Source organism: Saprolegnia parasitica, assembly GCF_000151545.1.
Source record: "Saprolegnia parasitica CBS 223.65 unplaced genomic scaffold supercont2.28, whole genome shotgun sequence".
In the NCBI taxonomy this organism is placed as follows: Eukaryota; Oomycota; class Saprolegniomycetes; order Saprolegniales; family Saprolegniaceae; genus Saprolegnia; species Saprolegnia parasitica.
The window spans coordinates 176184-193078 of NW_012156422.1; the positions used below are offsets into that span (position 1 = coordinate 176184).

Below are 16895 nucleotides of genomic sequence, written 5' to 3' on the forward strand. Positions count from 1 at the left end.
CACGGTGGAAGCCCCGCACATGGAGGCGGGCGCTTTCTCGGAGCCCACGGCGCTGTCAACGCGAGACACTTGACCGCATGTCTGGGAGGCGACCGTGCGTCATTGACCGTGCGTGATGACCTCAACACGGCAGGTCGCCCCGTCGCGGTCGCCGCTGCATAAACACGGCGCAACACAGTATGATGCAGTAGATTACGCATACGAGCAGTCACGCACTTCGCGCAGGTGGCCGAGATAAGTTAGGACCGCCCATTGGTGGTGGGCGCGGGCTTGCTGCCGCACGGAGCGCGGCGCGCCGCCGACGCAGTCGCAGAGAAACTGCACGACGTGGAGATGCCCTCGACTGGCCGCGGCTTCCAGCGCAGCGGTGACGTCGCCTTCGTGGCGATACGCGTAGAGGAACTGGACGACGGCGAGGTGGCCGTTGGCCGCCGCCCCCGTGAGCGCGTCGGCCGTGCAGCCTTCGTCGCGCTTCCGATGTAGAAACTCGACAATGTGCAGGTGTCCGTTCTTGGCGGCCCAGTCGATCGCCCATGTGCTGCCGCCTTCGCGGCGACAGTAGTGGAGGAACTTGACGACCTCCAAGTGGCCGTTGTGGGCCGCGAGGTCCATGGCGCGCGGCGTGCAAAAGTACCGACCAGTCGCGTGCAAGTAGCGCAGAATGTCGAGGTGTCCGTGCTCGGCGGCCCAGTCGAGCACCCACCACGAGCCGACGACGCCGTGCAGGTGCAAGAAGCGTACAAACGGCAGCGACCCGCGGACGACCGCGACGTCGAGCGTGGACCGGCGCCACGTGCTCGCGAAGCCGGCGTCGTGCCATGTGACGTGCGAGATCGGGAGGAACGTGGGCTGCGCGGTCACGAGCAAGAGCCACCGGTCGTAGTGGCCCGTCGCGAGCGCTTCGTCGAGCAGGATTGGTACGATTGGGTGGCGGCAGGCGGCGAGCCGTAGGAGGCCGCGCGGGCCATATCGGGCGTGCCATGCGCGCATGAGCGCGTGGACCGATGTGTCGATGAAGCCGAGAAAGTCGCGGATGCCGCTGCCCGTCGTCGCACCGAGCGTGGCTTCAATGCTGGCGGCCGACGTCATCCATCTCGCTGGCAGCGTCTGGCACAAGCCGTCATAGCCCGCTTGGTACGCGAAGATCGTGGCCATGAGGTCACGGCTCGTGAGGACGCGCTGCATCGCTCGAGTGGCGAGATCGCAAATGCCCGGTTGGGTGCTGGAAAGGACGCATAAATAAATGTTTAATCAACACTCGATGTTGACACGCAAAAGATTCGGCTTCGAATCGAAGGCGACGCGACAGGCAGCAACCACGGCTGTCGTCGACCGGGCTGCATACGTCATCGGCGCCAGGAAGGGACGCGCCCCAGCCAGAGTAGCCACCGCAGCGCCCTCTTAGAACGCATACCCTGCCACAACGTCCGCATCGCGTCTCGCAGGTGGCTACCAGACGCCCCCGCAGGGACCTCTGGAAATGAATACCCCGCCGCACGAGCTTGCACCCAAGCGTAAAGGCAGCTGGCCTGCCCCTCGGCACCTTTTCCTGGTCGCAGACTGCACATTCGTTGACCTTCTTTTTTCAAATGTTAGTCGAGCTGTGACGTGGCGCGTCGCTGGACGACGTCGCGCACAAAAGCGGGGTACCCGCCTGTAAAGACGACTTCGTGCTGGAGCGAGACGTGTACGAGGGCCTCGGCGGCGCGTTCACACGCGTGGCGTGTGCCCTCGATGCAGATCGTCTTCCACGCCGCGTGGTCGCCGTCAACCGAGACGACGAGATCTGTCTCTTCCATGAGGTAGAGACCGCCAACAACCGTCGCGACGCGGCGCTTTTGAACGCGGACGTTGATGGATGGCGTGGGCAGTGGCGGGAGCTGGAGACGCGCCAGCGCCGTGTTGACGTCGGCGTCGTCGCACCGATGCTTGCCCCACGCTTCCCAGCCTTCGCCAGCGTCCACCGTGCGCACCTTGATCTCCAAGCGTTTCCCGCTGCGATGCTTGATCCCGACGCCTGCGCTGTGGGCGATGTAAACGTCCGTACGTTCTTCCACCGGCGCGGGCGGGAGCGTCGTGTACCGATGGCCGGGCTTGGACGGCTGGAAAAAGACGCGAAACTCCATATGCGGCTCGGGACCGCTCGACTCGGCGCCAAGCGTAGAGAGCGGTGCAACCTCGCCGCCTCGCTCGAGATACATGGCCCAGTTCAGAAGCTCCTCGTCACGAAGCTGCCCCGCATCGGCCCACGCCTGGAGCTCGGGCACAGTTGTCCACGCCGCCCCGAGCGACTCGTCATCGGCCGTCGTCTTGATGGGCGCGCTCACATCCATCGGCTCGGCGTAGAAGACGATGCGCATGCGGTCACTTTGTGGTCCTATTGGCGTGTGCTCGACACGCAGGACGCCAACGAGTCGAATGTCGATGCCAGCCTCCTCCCGCGTCTCGCGGACGGCGGCGGCGGGGAAGGTCTCGCCATTCTCGACGCGGCCCGCTGGCAGCCACCAGAGGCGATTGTGCTTGGATGTTTCCTGCACCGCGAGCCAGCGCTTCGTGCGCGGGTGACGGACGACGACGACGGCAAAGCAGTGCATGCTACGATCGACCGTTGGAAAGGCCACTCTGGCGTCGGAACTTCAACCAAGTGGCTAAATCCACCCAACTACGTCCACCGACCAGACTCAAGCAAACTATTCGCAAGATCCATCGAAGCGGATGGAAATGATCGGATCAGGTCGCCGCAGACCACGATATGCGACTGAGCATGGACGGGTGGCCACGGCGGGACCGCGTGTGGGCAGATGTTGAACCGAGCGCGCCGTGTGCAGAGACAGCGGCTGCGACCAGGTCGACGACGTCAGCGCAGTTGGCACGGCTTCTCCTGAAGAAGAACCAGTCGTCGACGCATCAAGCCGAGTAGCTGGACCACCGGGCTACGACAAGCCGTCTCCTTGAATGCGACGATGCTGCGTTCTGAAAACACAAAAACCATTTCTTATGGCCGCACCTTACTACTCGGACACCGAGACACTACAACAACAGCAACAACAGGCTACCCGAGGCGCCACTGCACGGGCGTCGTGCTCGGTGCGTGGTACGCCTTGAAGTTGTCGACGTGGTCGCGGAAGATAGAAATCGCGTCGGTCCAGATTTCGCTGTTGCGTGAAATGTCGGTTGCGACGCTGCGGCGGGTGCTGGCTGGCGGTGCGAGGGCGCGGAGCATCTCCCGCGTCACTCGAGACGACCGCACGGACGACGCTGCCGTGTTGTAGCCGTCCGACACGTCGTCGTAGTCGTCGTTGAGGCTCCACGCCCGCAGCATGCGGATCGAGCTCGCGGTCGAGTCGGACGCAAACGACGCGGTCGCTGTCAAGAGCGACGTCGACGACAGTGTCGACGGCGCAGCGAACGCGCACGCGAGGCAGAAGGGCACGACCTTGTGCAATCCCGGCACGAGACCCGTCGTGCAGCACGCGGCGCAGACGCGGAGGCTGCACGCGCCGCACGTTTTCTTGGTCTGCAGGCGCTTCCATGGCTTGAAGCAAATCGGGCACGCGCGCTTGCGGTGCTGGTCCGTGAAGAGAAACGTATCGGCGTTGCGTAGCTGCCACAGCGCCTGCTCGAGGTGCTCGAGGCTCGCGACGCGCCGCTTGGCGAAGAGACGCCCGAGCACCTTGGGGAGGTTGCCCTTGAAGTGCACGTGCATCGTGTGCACGGCGAGGAGGAGGCCGGGCCGCAGCTGTGTAAAGACATAGCCCGTCATGCGCAGCGTCGCCCGCACGAATCCATGCGTCGCCTCGAGCGACGCGCACACGGGCGTCTCGATGGACTCGAGGAGGTACGCGTACACATGCTTACCGCGCTCGTTGACGACCGTGTCCCGGCACTATGCATGCAAAAGGCAATCTCAGCCAGGACCAAGAGGAAGACGAACAAGTACCTCGAGGACGCACGCGTCGCGCCCCTTCCCGACGCCGGGGACAGCAAACGCCATCCACTGGACGCCGACGTACCGGTGCGGCGGCTGGTTCGGCGTGTGGGCTTCAAAGAGCCGTGTCGACTCGGTCGCGTCGACGACCTGGAACGGCTGCAGCTGCGCGCAGAGCTGCGCGGCCTCGTCGAGCGTCGCGTGCAGCTGCGTCGCGCTGGCAACGACGACGCTGCCGTCGATCGCGATGCCCGAGTAGTACTGGACCTTGCCATTCTCCGAGATCTTGTCGAGCTTCCACGAGACGCGGCGGCTGCGGCCTTGCACCTGCGCGTCGTCGACGTACAGTCGCAGCGCGTGTTTGGCTTGGAGCACGAGCGCGTCGCTTGGGGCGCGGGGTGTTGTCGGCGGCACCAAGCACGAGGCGCGGTCCATGACTGCGGAAAAAGTAATCTGACGACGGACTCGGTAGCTTGTCGCGCAGCTGAACCGATCTCCGGTTCCTCCCGGTGATAGTCCGCGGCGAGATGGCCATTCTCTTCGATATAATTTGGACCGTCCACCGCCTCGTCGACCAGCAACCTTGTCGCGGCTACTCCCACGCAGCCCAAGGCAACCTTAAGGCCTACAACGTGCTCTCGGTGCGCTCTGTGGTGGCACACGGGATCGATGCCGTTGCCACCGGAGCGCAACGATGGTAATTCATTTCGGGTTGTTCTGTGACGTGGCAGCGGCTCCGACGCCGTTTCGTGTGGCGCCAGCAGCAATCTCGTCATGTCGCCACCTGACTATCCAGCGGCGCCAGGAGGATCGTCCTTTCGACTGCAGTGGTGCCAGTGACACGCCCACGGTCCTTCCCAAAGCGGTCGTTGACAGTATGTTCTGGGTTGTGTGTGTATGTAGCAGTCGGACTAGCTAGTTGTGTGTTGTCGCATAAATAAGCGCGGCTTAGACGCGGACCACGGTGCTCTTCTTGAGTCTTGCTTGGTCGAGCTGGAGGCTCTCGAGTTGCGCTTGCAGCGACGCAAGCTTGGCTTCGAGCGCGCTGGCGTCCAGCGCCGCCGGGTCGTCCGCGCCGTACTCCTCCATGAGGTCGCTCATCTGGTTCATTAGGACGCGCATGCCCTTGCGCTTGAACATGGTCGCGTTGTTGGTCTCGTCATCAATGTCGAGGGACCCGAGGCGCGACCGCGGCAAGCTGATCGTCGAGTCGCTCGAGTCGCAGCGCGACCGCCGCAGCTCCATCGAGAGCGCGCTGTTCTCTGGCAGCGCCAGCGGGTTGAACTCGGCGCTCGCCGCCGTCTTGCCCGGCTGCACGTGGATGCGCGTGAAGCGGCGCGTGAGCGAGATGTCCCCTTCGTCCGTCACCTCGTGCTGCTTTTGGCAGTTCATGCAAAACCCCTTCCGGAACAAGTTGGGCTTGTACTCGTGGCACTCTTCTTCGAGCGCGACTTCGCCCTCGCCCCAGCGCGCGTCAATCGGCGGCGACTCGCCGAGGAGCGAGTCCAGGTCTACGGGCACGCACGGCGCCTCGTAGCCCGGGTCGTCCACTTCGCTGTACCCGCTCACGTCGAGGTCGACCGAGTTCGAGTGCGACTTCTTCCGCAGCGCAAACGACCCCTTCATTGGCACGTGCATAAACTCGTCGTACGAGTACGCGCGCGAGAGCGACGGCACCGAGAGCGACCCCGACACTAATGCAAAGCGACCATGCGTCACGTGTACGAGGCGTCGAGTCGCCACGTACCTGGTCCATTGAAGGACTCGTTCGAGAGGTGCAGCGAGCTCAAGTTGCCGTTGCGGACCGACGCCGTGCACATGGAGCAGATGGTCACCTTGCGCTTCCGGTCGGTGTGCGGAATGTCAATGTTCCACGTGTGCTGGCAGCTCGAGCAGACGACCTCGCCGCACTTGCGGCACTGGAACTTGCGGTTCAAGAACCGAAACTTCTTGCGGCACACGTAGCAGTTGGTGCGCGCGGCCGTATTAGTGCGCCGCACATCAAACTCGGTGAGAAGTTCGACCGACTTGAGCCGGTACTCGTGCACGCGTGTGTTGAAGTGGATCATCGTGTTGAGCCGGCCCTTCAGAATAAGGTTCTGGACCCAGATCGGGATCTTGCCGCGGAAGTCGACCTGGAACATTTGCGTCGCCTTGAGGTAGCCTACGCCATCGTCACTCGCATGCACTACAACGGAGAGGCCCACCGTGGTTCTCCGACTCGACAAACGTGTACCCGGACCGCTCGAGCGAGCCCCGGATCGAGCCAAACGCCGACGGCAGCGCCGGGCAGCACGCGAGGTCCATCGAGTTTTGAGAGAGCGCCCAGCCGCGCCGGCCTTTGGCGTCGACGAAAAAGTCCTGCGTCTCAATGTAGCAAAAGTCGCGGTTGAAAACGAACGCGGACGCGGCCGCGGGCACCTTCATGCCGGCCCACTGCACCGAGACCTTGAGCGACGACGACGGCGGCAAGAGGCGGCGCGGCGCACTGGCGGATGCATCGTGTGGCGGCGTCAGGTCGTAGAGCGTGACCATGTCCACGAGGTCCTCCGAGTCATTGACGTACTTGCGCAGCTTCTCGGGTGTGTTGTACGCATGCATGGCCGCCACCTCTTCGAGCGAGCCGGCGACTTCGGCGACGGCGCAGAGCATGACGAAGTGCGTCGCCTGCGGCTTGGTGTTGACGCCGCGATAGAGCATGACGTTCTGCTTCTTGCCAAACTCGTTCCAAACCACGTCCTTGTTGGCCTCGAGGTTGGCGTGCTTGATAAAGTCGAGGCTGGACTGCTTCCCGAGCGCGACGAGGTGCTCGCCCTCCTGTCGGCTCAAGGGCGGGCACTTGAAGAAGCCGGGCGACAGCGGGAAGAACTTCTTGGACATGGTGGTCTTTCTGGCGACTGCGCGTCGGGCAAAGCAAGGCCACGGTACACTGTAGCAGCAGAATTTTTTACTCGCCATCTGCCTTTTCTGAATGTCTTGGTGTCCGCTCAAGTGCGATCGCATGTTACACGATCACTGGTTTTACGTATGCATGCCTCGTAAGTACGTCGCACCTATGTGGCCAAGTGTCGCGTAATTATTTGAATCGAGCAATTGCATTGCAAAGTTTGTATGCACTTGTCGGAAACGCATTGTATTGCATCGGCGCCAGCTGGCCGGCGAGTCAGCCGCTGTAGGTCATTTCGTGAGAAATGGCTCTTTGGCGCCTCGCCGCGCTGCCGACGGCGGCGACGCTCTCACTTGCCTGCAGCTAGCGCCGCAAAGGAGGTCGTCCCCTAGAGACGGCCGCCGCTCGCTCTACAGGGCATGCAAACCGCACCACGACCGCGCACTTGATATTTCACACTATTTCCGTGGCACAATGCCACAACTGCCGACCAGCCCGAGCCCATGACACACACGCGCCCAGACACACGTCTCCGTCACGCTAGATTCGGGCGCGGTTGACGGCGGGGACAACGAAAAGTACGATTGGATCTGTTACGAACGAACGCACATCCGGCCCGTCATGGCAAAGTTAAGCGTTAACCGTGATGCTAAATGTCACTGGTTCTGTGGACAATATCTGTGCACTCTATTGCCGTTGCAAGTTTCTAGCAGCGTTCCAGGGTACCGCTTGTGTCGTCCATAACGTATGAGCCGGTTGCGCTGTCGTCCTGTCTAGGCGATCGCGCACGAATCAGAAGCCGGATGCCAAAGAGGCGAGGAGGATGGCTGTTCAAGATCTGCACCCGTACCTGGTACCTGGTGGAGCAAGGATCGACACAGTGTACTACAGGCAGCGAGCCATCGTAGTCGTTGCATGTATCGTCATCCACAACAGCGATGTATGGGCGATGCGCGTGTGCTAAACAGCACGAGCAAGCCATCTACACTGTACGACTCGCACGACGTTGGATTGTCGTTCTAGTTACCGTGGAATAAAACTTGGACGATGGCGCACGTGAGGTGAGTGGCGCCATCCCCAGCACATCGTTCTCCGATCCAATACGCACGCGACACAAGAGAGGTACACCACGAAGGGCTCGACGTTGTTCCTACGCCAGCGCTTCACCAATACTCAAGATGGATGGCGACGCGGGCTGTGTCATGGCCACAACCACGGCGGTGGCTGCAATCACCTGCACCTGTATTTTTGGCGAAACCGACGCTAGAGACACCAACCTTGAGGTTGCATTTTCCTTGGCGACTCAGTTCAACAAGCTGGTGCGCGTGTCTGCGGCGTTGTCGCTCCTCCGACATCCCATCGTCGCCCAGGTTCGTCTACTACAGGGTACACTTGCACAACCCTATATCTCTGGTACCCTCTCAAGACTTGCACGGTACGCTGCGTCTCGAAGGAGCGCGGTGTAGTTCTTAGTAGGCCAGCGAACCTGGAATTTGAAGCTGCTTTTAAATTGGTGCATAGTCCGCATAGAGCTCCGCATAGGCTAGGACGTGATGGCAACCGTACGTGCCTACGTTCCCGATTCCATCGTTCTCCTCAAGGATTGTCCGATGAGCGTGGACAAGCGTGCAGCAACACTGCTCGTCCATGATACGCAAATAGTGTATATCAGCAAAGCCGGAGCCGCACCCGGAGTTACCATTCGGATACTGCTGATGGTAACCGGAGATCGCCGTATGCAATAATATGAACTCGGCGGTGCTGACGGTGGCCGACCTCGGCGACGACGTCGGCGACATCTACGCCTGGATCGACGCGCAAGTGAGCGTCGCGCCGGGCGACCCCAAGGCGCACCTTGAGAGCCTCCTCCCGCAGTTCCACGTGCTTTCGCAGGAGCTCAGTGCCAACCTGCAGCAATGCCTCGAGACCTTTCCGTCTTTTGTGAACCACGTCCAGCTGCTCCAGCTCAAGACGCAGACGCTGGGGCAGAGCTTGCATACGCGTAGCCCGAGTACGACGTGCGCGCGCGGTATGTACTACGCTCTGGCCTAGCACTACTACTGCGTGCATGCTCTAGGCGACGCGACGCCTGCCTACAACACGCTCTCGCAGCTGCATACGGCCAAGACGCACATGCAGCAGTGCTCGAACGCACTACAGGAGAGCGCAGCATGGAAGCAGCATAGCCGATACGTCGTACAGGCAACCACCGATCCAACGCTCGACTTGGCCAAGCTGGCGACGCATCTCGCTGCCATGCACAAGAGCCTCGAGACTCTCCAGCGCATGCCGGGCCACGACGAGCGAGCCGCCACCATGGATACGTACACCTCTTTGCACTTTGATGCAATACCTAAGGTCTCTCGATAGCGTGTCGCGGGACGTCGAGGCTGCGCTCGTGCCGCAGCTGCACACGCTTCTGCAGGAGCCGACGCTGCCCTTGTCACCGCTGCAAGACTGCCTCGCGATTTTCGGTCACTTGAGCCGGGCGTCGCTCGTCGAAGACGCGTACGCAAAGCGCCGGCCCGCGCCCATGCACCGTCTCTGGCACGCGTCGACGCCCGCCGATGCCGACGGCCTCGCTGCCTTTTACACCGAGGTCGAGTCGTTCTTGGCGCGCGAGACGCGCTACTGCCAAGAGCTCTTTGCCTCGCCGCTGCCTGTTCTGCTCGAGCTTGTGCATGCGACGCTGTCGCCGCTCGCCTCGGCGGTCGCGAGCCTCCTCGACGCGGCGCCGTCGCAGCTCTTGCCAGCGTTCAAGGCGGCGACCCGGTTCGCGCACCACGTGCTGTTGCACAGTATTGTGTCGTGGACGACGCCGACGGCCGCCGATGTCCACAAGGTTCTCCACAGCGTGTTTGGCCCGTTTGAAGCCAGCTTCACCATGTACGAACGCATCGAGACGAGCGTCGTGACCGAGTCGCTTCTCGCCCTACTGCCGTCCACGTCAACGCTCCTCGCACCTGCGGTTGACGAGCTCAGCTCGCGCATCTGGCTTCTTGTCGAGGCCCGCGTTCAGCACGCAATGGAATTGATGGCCGGGGCTGTGCTGCCGGAGGCCCTCGAGGCGCTCGTGACCGGCCTCACCGCGCTTGCGCAGATATGGTCCAGCAAGATGGCGCCGGCGCCGGCGCCAGGATCCGCCGTCGATTGGAGCTACCTCCACGAAGCCTTGGCGATGCTCAAAGCCTGCGGCGGTGTGCTTGTTGCTCAGCGTGCGTGTCAAGCCCGTCTGCGCCTCCGGGTGTTGCCGACGCTTTCCCTCTGGTTTCCGGACGCGACGCCGCCATCGTTGCCGCCTCGCGTACGATGGCCATGGAGCCTCTTGTTGTTTCTACTATTACTACTGTTCAATGGCTCTAGATCCAATTGTCGCCGACGAGCAAGGCGGCCGCGGGTCCCGACGCGGCGCTGCACGTCACCGTCGACGACTGCATCAACGTCGAGACCCTCCCCGTCGCCGTCGTCAAGCTCTGGCTGGCGCGCGACAAGGCGCGATACCAGAACCTCCAACTGTGTAAAGAGGCGGTGGCGACCGACGACGACGTCGATGTGGTCAGTGACGAACCCAAGTGGCCGTCGCTTATCGTTTGGGCTCGTAGATCCTCGGACCGGTGTTCCGCGACTGGACGCTTCACGTTCAGCAACGTACGTATGCGACGGTGCTGACGCCGGTCGCGTCAGTGCTGGCGAGCGTTCCCACGATGGACTGCTGGATTCAAGCCGACGAGAGTGCCGACTTGCCGACGTTCAGCATGCTGCCACAGGTTGGTCGGGATGTAACACTTGCGTTCCAGGAGGATGACGTGGCAGTGTAGGAATACATGACGTCGGTCGCCGACTTGCTCCTCTCGCTCCTTCCGCAACTCGAGCCGTTTGCTGAGAGCAGCGGCCTATCGCAAGCGCTCGCCGCCAGCACCAACATCATCGAGCTCAGCCACGAGGCATGGGCAGGCGTCGCCCGGGTCCTCGGCGTACCCCAAGATGAAGCCTTCTTGCAGCTCGGGGAGCTCCCGGCACTTGATGCCGACGCCGGCCCCGCCGCCGCTTTTGTAGACCAGTGGACGTTTGTCGTTGCGTCCGGTGCGATGGCGGCTGTCTTGTCAGCGCTACTGGCGATTCCGCAGCTCAGTGCGACTGGGAAAGCGCAAGTTGTCTGTGATGTGAGCTACCTCCAGAACGTGCTGCACGCCCTGGGTGTCCCGACGCATCCGCTCCTGGTCTACTACAAGGACCGCCTTGGCGGCGACGCACTTTCCGAGCACCTTCTTCCGACGTCGATGACCGAGAAGGTCGATCTCTGGATCCGCCAGCACGCAGCTGCGGACGTGTAGAGTCTTAATCTTGCGTTGCATGCAAACCTGCCAGTCTCTACATCGCTCGCGTTGAAGCTCCCGTATCGCAGCGCCACCGTGCATACGACAAGGTTGGGAACGTTCGCGCGCCCTTCTTTGCCCGCCACGTGGGAGGTTGCACCAACGACGACGACTACATATTCTGTACACAGGCTTCGATCGATCGCTCGTCGTTCGCACCCATCGGTGTTGCGAGGTTGACCACCGGCGACGCAACGGTCGTCTTGACGTCAACACGAGTGGTGCACCACGGTGCATCACGCCGCCCATCGGCGCATCGTACGCCGTATACAACTGTGCACCCGCGACTCTTGGGCACGCTTGTATACGCCCGCCGAGACATCCGTCGTACGTACAGTGGACTTGGCGCCGAAAGAATGTCTTGACCGGGAGCCGGGCCTGCGATACACGCCCCAGCTGGCAACCTGGCGCGGCTAAAAAAAGTTTGCCACTGTATGCAGTTGCCACGTCATTGGCTTGCGTTCGGTATACCGACTCCACTGCGCGCCGCAGCAGGTGGCGATCCCATCAGTTTACAATTTCACAAGACCGAGGAGCATGTACCAGCAGCACTCTGACTTTCACAACATGATGGCGCCACTGCCCTTCGCGTCGTCGGCGCCGACGCCGCAGTATACGCGGCCGTCCATCGACCTCCACTGCATGCAATCGACGATCGATGCGCTGCTCGAGTCGGACATTCATGACACACCGCGCATCTCGTCGTCCGCGGTGGCGCCGTACCATACCGACACGATCGCGTTCCTCGCGTCGCATCCGCCAGTGCTCAAGCCGTCAATCTCGGCCGCCATGAAGGCGTCGTACCACGAAGCGGTCACGTCCCAAGCCAAGTCGGGTGAGTTCATCCCTGACGACGCGCGCTGCAAGTACAAGACGGGTCGGTGCCCGCTCAAGCGCGCGACGAAGCGGTCGGGCCGGCCCCTCCTTCTGTGCGAGTACCACCGCATCAAGCAGAACAGCATCAAGCGCAAGAGTGACACCAAGTACCGTCAGAACCGCAAGCTCGCGCGGGCACAGAAGAAGATGCACGGCGATCTCGGGAGCCCGTCGGGGTCGAGCGACAGCGGGACGCCCACGGCGAGCCTCGAAGGCGACGACATTGAACTGCTCTCTTACTTTATCTTATAATTTTCAATCCTTACTAACTACGACGACTGGCAAAGTCAGAGCGACGCATACCCATCCTTCCACCACATCCAAGAAGACACGAGACAACGGAAATCCGTATATACGGGCGGGTTTAGAGGAGTCCAACGTGGCCGCGGGCAATCGCATATCGCGTCGGCTGCGTCGACAGCGGAAACGAGTGCATCTTCCACCCGAGGGTTTCCATCGTCTCGACAAACGCCGGGAACTCGGTCGTCGTCGCCGCATGCGCCGTGGCCAGCGCCGAAAGAGCCGTTGGCGCCCCGGCGTCGGCCAACACTACCGCATTGAAGTACGCCTTGAGTTCGTCCATAGGCTAGACACATGCGACAAGATGGTCAGGTTCAGCGCGCCACGTGGAAATGTGCTGGCGACTTGTTACCGTCGCAGACACGAAGAGCGACGCGACGACGGTGGACGAAGCAGCGTCCACGGTCAGCACGTAGTGGTCGTCCCTAGCGATCAGGTTTTCGAGTGTTTTGACCTGTTTCAACCTACTTGTGCAGCGCGAGGAGCGACGGGAGGTCGAGCGACGGCGGCAGGCGCCCACCGAGAACAATGCCAAGACCACCTCGTCGTGGCAAGATCGGTTCCATCGCGTTCACGCGCGCAATGCTGAGCCTCTACACGTCGCCAGGATCATTTCGCCATATGTCGTGGGTCGCGGAGTGCCACGGTTGCAGTTGACTCTGTCGTCGTACCTGCGTCTGGCTTCCTCGAAACGAGCGGATCGCAAGCGTCGCACGGGCTTGGTTGAGCGTCGGAATGCAAAGTGACGTCACCGCCTATCATTCATGGCGTAGGGCTAGGGCATGCACTGGACGACAAACCTTGTAGTTGGCAACGACGTGGATCGCGGTCAGCAAGAGGAACGCGACCCAGACACTCGCACGTGACTGGTTGACGAGATTGGCGAAGTACATGCCAGTGAGCAGCCCCAGAAGCGTCACAAAGGTCTCCTGCGACCCTTCTTTTGCCGCAATGTCTATGCAAACCATTCTGCCTCTCGGAGGTTTTCGTCACTTGGATCCCCACCCGCCATGTTGTCGGCCTTGGCAAAGTGCGCAGTCAGCGACGACCGCGTCGCTCCGGCGGCGACGCCACACATGGCCTTGCAAACCGACGAGACGCAAAGGATCTGCGTTACATAGCGAGGTGCGAAGGGCGCGAGCATGTCTAGCACACGAAAAATGACCCAGCAGTCCAAGTTCGCGAGCTTCAAACCGAGTGTCAGACCCACGTCGTTGATGACGTCCGCGTAGAGACGCCAGAACTTGACGTTCGCGTCGAACTTGGGGCCAACGCCGTACGCGAAGAAGAGCCCACCCAGCATGCCGGACCCGTCGCGCATGACCCACTGCAGGGCGGCGGCAAGGGGCGTGATGGCCTCTGCACATATATATAAGCAAGCGTCGTGGACGGAGTGTACCGTTGCCGACGCCGACGCTCTCAAGGACGGACTGCGTCGCGAGGACGCCGCGGAGGTAGCTGCACATAGCCTACATGCGATCGTGCCTACCAGGTTCGCTGACAACGGGTTAGAAGCGCACTTGGCATGTATCCCAGAGCTGGAACGGCAGGTAGTCCTAGCACCGCGCCATTGACGTTCATGGCGTGAGCCTTTGTTGCCGAACCTCGGTGACGCTGCTAGGGTACCCCGCCGGCAGAAACATGTCAAAGAGCTCGCTACGGATAGCTCTAGGCCAGCGTACGTACATGAGAACATGGTCACCGAGTGCATTAGATGCCCACTGCACGAGCCACGTGGGGCGGCTGCGAGGTGGCGACGCGCTCGGCGTGCCATCGGCCACGAGGCGGCTGTCTGCTGGGCGCCAGACCTTGGCCAGCGGCGGCGCATGTGCCCGCGACGAGCGCACGTCGTACTCGACGACAGATATCAGCGCGGTGCTCTCCTCCGCTCGGGCGCTGCGCTGCTTGGCCTTGCGCTCCATCGGCGATCTTTGATCTTTGCTGACTGCAAACGTACACTATTTATGTGTTTCTCGAAATAGTGTACATATCACTTTGCCCTTTCTGTCAAATCAAATGGGATCGGGGGCGCCACTTGGCGTGGATCCAATTTTTGCCACCTGCCAACGCCGACGCGTCGATTCAAGTGCGACATCGACGGCGACGCCGTGGCGCACGAGGTTCGCCAAGCCTGATCCGCGCCAATGCCACCGATGGCGCCTGCTAATATCGAACGTGCTTCGATTGGCGGAGGCGCGACATGCGCTCGCAAGTAGCTCGCGCTTGCGAGAAGTCTTGCAACGACGGTGGTGAGAACGCTGGCGTGCCACGTGGATACGCCTTGTACATGTGGCACCGGCAGCTTGACATCGGTTTGCAGGCACGAGACGATTCTAGAACAAGTCAGTCGGGCGGAAGGCAGGGAACTCGTGGAGTCAACGGCATGCTCCATCAGGATACGAAGCCACCACAGAGCAGGTGCCCGCTCAGCCGAGTTGCAAAAAAGACAGTACCGAACGAGAGAGTTTTTGCGAGCGCACGACCGCGCACCAAAGATTTAGAGGCGAATGGGGCCTCGCGCCGCCGGCGGAAGCCAACGATTTTCGATCACAGGAAAAACGACCGACGCCATTACCTGTCGGACCTGCAACAGGTCCCGTGCGGGGTGAGCTGGTAGGAACTTTTGAATATATATTTGAACGTGTTTCGCGTTATCTTCGTTGCTTCAAAGAGCTCGCATACGTTGAGACTAGCAACCTCCGTCTTCTTCATTCGCTCGCCGGGCCGTGGCTGCGCAGGCGGCGGCGCGGGGGCTCGTCTTGTTCTGTTGTCGGTCGCCCGGGGGCGCTTGTGGCCGCGGGTGAGGCTTTGTGCCTACACATATTCCGTGTGTTGAGTCAGCGGTGTGCGACGCAGGACGAGGTCCATCGAAGAGGTGACAATAAGACAGCGCCAATGTCCGTGTAGACCGCGCGGTCGATATAGCCAGTGGCCGTGGACTTGGTCCAATGGACCGTTTGTATCGTGATGTTCGGTTTCGTGCAGACTGTACGTGAATGAAGGCAAGATACAGTTGCGTCCACGAGACACAAACGACAGAGCAGGTTGAAGTAGACAGTTTGTACATACCCTACATTGTTCGGACTCTAGCAGCAACGACTCTGGCAACGACTCTAGGTTCCACCTGGATCTTATACAACGATCACCTGCACTCGGTTTCGCATGCATACAGTACGGATGTACACAACGGACATGTCTTCACAAGCCGCAGACGCCTGAAAATAGCCAGCGGTGTAGCGTCTTGACCACCCGCATTGTTGCTGGTGGTGACTAGATTGAGGTCTTTGTCTTGAGTCGTTCGAGCCAGCTATTAATACCTCGTAGCCGCGACGATATACAACGAGGCAGACGTGGGACGACCTGATTAGCGCCTCGCACAAGATGCTGCTGATGCAGCGGATACAATTCGTGTCCAAGAGACCTGCAGAAGAGCAGCGGGAATCAAGCCGCGGATTGTCTATCCAAGGTTGCGACCACAGAGTACTCCGAATGCGATTTTCGACGATGGCCGGCATCCCTTGCTGCTAGGGAACAAACTCCTGAACATTGAAGAGCACTTGGCTACCGATGTCGAAGTAATACGTAAATCTTGGCAGGTGGAGTCTTTTATTTAACTTCAATGCCAGATGAAATTAGGGAGTTAGAGCACCAAATTCGACATGCGTAGCAAATACAATAGTGTGCATTATGGTACTAGTATATAAATCTCAAGCGGCTACGATGGGATGGCCGGGGGGAATTTTCTTCTTCTTAAATAGTTGCATCGAGAGGACCGGGATGTTGCATGGCCTTGGAGAGGTTGTCGGCTACGATACGCGAGAGGTTGGTTGCTTGGTTTACGGACGGCGCCGCCTCGGTGGCTGCGAAAATCTTGGGCACGACGGGTACGTACTTAGCGACTTCGAGGCAGCTCGCACGCAAGCGGGCGCTCCCACACACGGCCAAGACGATGTTGCCAGCGTGGAGCCGCGGCGAGCAAATCGAGTAAACGATCTGTGCGTGCCACGTAGGCGTAATGGCAGTCGCGGCGCAAATCAAGTGGATCTGGCTGTGCAGCTCGGGGGCAGAGAAGAGGCGCGCGGTGCGAGGAAGCCACTTGTGGCAAAGCGCTTCAATCGTCGCCGCCTTGTCTTCGCAGAGTACAAAGACCGTGCCGAACTGCTTGGCATGCAGCAGAATGCGCTCGATGCTCGCATCCAAGTTTGCGAATGCAGTCTTGGTCACGTGTTGGCTGCTCTTGCGCTTGCGTAGAAACGTTGTCGGGCACAAAAAGTCGTTCCACGAGACAATAAATACGGTCGGCGCCGTCGACGACGTCGGCGGTTGGGCGGTGTACGCAGTGCGGCGGGCGACCGAAGCCATAATGGTAGTGCGGTACGAACACGAGCAAATGAAAAGTGCGACTCCACCGATCCACAGTTTCGGAATGTTTGTTCCTAGTGTTTTAAACACAAGATTATAGACGTGATTAAAGTATTGACGAGGAGAGGACTGCTGGTCGAAATGACCATCACTCGCCGTTTAGATT

General features: G+C 60.7%; 8 protein-coding genes across 8 annotated transcripts; 2 read left to right on the forward strand and 6 right to left on the reverse strand.

The window, feature by feature from the left end:
- Positions 1 to 175: 175 nt before the first annotated feature.
- SPRG_06845 (hypothetical protein) lies at positions 176 to 1198 on the reverse strand. Its single transcript, XM_012346312.1, has one exon. The coding sequence runs from the start codon at positions 1183 to 1185 to the stop codon at positions 193 to 195; it is 993 nt and encodes a 330-aa protein (XP_012201702.1). The 5' UTR covers positions 1186 to 1198; the 3' UTR covers positions 176 to 192.
- A 394-nt stretch (positions 1199 to 1592) lies between these two features.
- SPRG_06846 (hypothetical protein) lies at positions 1593 to 2594 on the reverse strand (the record flags this gene model as incomplete). Its single annotated transcript, XM_012346313.1, has 1 exon — positions 1593 to 2594. The coding sequence occupies one exon, from the start codon at positions 2592 to 2594 to the stop codon at positions 1593 to 1595; it is 1002 nt and encodes a 333-aa protein (XP_012201703.1).
- Positions 2595 to 3052: 458 nt separating this feature from the next.
- SPRG_06847 (hypothetical protein) lies at positions 3053 to 4363 on the reverse strand (the record flags this gene model as incomplete). The annotated part of the gene is made up of 2 exons (XM_012346314.1): positions 3053 to 3886; positions 3941 to 4363. The coding sequence occupies 2 exons, from the start codon at positions 4361 to 4363 to the stop codon at positions 3053 to 3055; spliced, it is 1257 nt and encodes a 418-aa protein (XP_012201704.1).
- A 430-nt stretch (positions 4364 to 4793) lies between these two features.
- Positions 4794 to 6872, reverse strand: SPRG_06848 (hypothetical protein). Its single transcript, XM_012346315.1, has 3 exons — positions 6136 to 6872; positions 5676 to 6092; positions 4794 to 5622 (listed from the first exon to the last, which is right to left on the reverse strand). The coding sequence occupies exons 1-3, from the start codon at positions 6806 to 6808 to the stop codon at positions 4877 to 4879; spliced, it is 1836 nt and encodes a 611-aa protein (XP_012201705.1). The 5' UTR covers positions 6809 to 6872; the 3' UTR covers positions 4794 to 4876.
- Positions 6873 to 8554: 1682 nt separating this feature from the next.
- On the forward strand, positions 8555 to 11183 carry SPRG_06849 (hypothetical protein). Its single transcript, XM_012346316.1, has 6 exons — positions 8555 to 8844; positions 8893 to 9139; positions 9186 to 10119; positions 10179 to 10370; positions 10418 to 10582; positions 10634 to 11183. Exons 1-6 carry the CDS (start codon positions 8562 to 8564, stop codon positions 11147 to 11149), a joined length of 2337 nt encoding a protein of 778 aa, XP_012201706.1. The 5' UTR covers positions 8555 to 8561; the 3' UTR covers positions 11150 to 11183.
- Positions 11184 to 11728: 545 nt separating this feature from the next.
- Positions 11729 to 12319, forward strand: SPRG_06850 (hypothetical protein; the record flags this gene model as incomplete). The annotated part of the gene is made up of 1 exon (XM_012346317.1): positions 11729 to 12319. One exon carries the CDS (start codon positions 11729 to 11731, stop codon positions 12317 to 12319), a length of 591 nt encoding a protein of 196 aa, XP_012201707.1.
- Positions 12320 to 12431: 112 nt separating this feature from the next.
- SPRG_06851 (hypothetical protein) lies at positions 12432 to 14315 on the reverse strand (the record flags this gene model as incomplete). Its single annotated transcript, XM_012346318.1, has 11 exons — positions 14090 to 14315; positions 13972 to 14035; positions 13888 to 13923; positions 13767 to 13836; positions 13562 to 13726; positions 13373 to 13513; positions 13168 to 13322; positions 13039 to 13122; positions 12836 to 12960; positions 12720 to 12792; positions 12432 to 12653 (listed from the first exon to the last, which is right to left on the reverse strand). The coding sequence occupies exons 1-11, from the start codon at positions 14287 to 14289 to the stop codon at positions 12432 to 12434; spliced, it is 1335 nt and encodes a 444-aa protein (XP_012201708.1). The 5' UTR covers positions 14290 to 14315.
- A 1699-nt stretch (positions 14316 to 16014) lies between these two features.
- Positions 16015 to 16729, reverse strand: SPRG_06852 (hypothetical protein; the record flags this gene model as incomplete). The annotated part of the gene is made up of 1 exon (XM_012346319.1): positions 16015 to 16729. One exon carries the CDS (start codon positions 16727 to 16729, stop codon positions 16118 to 16120), a length of 612 nt encoding a protein of 203 aa, XP_012201709.1. The 3' UTR covers positions 16015 to 16117.
- Between the last annotated feature and the right edge of the window lie 166 nt (positions 16730 to 16895).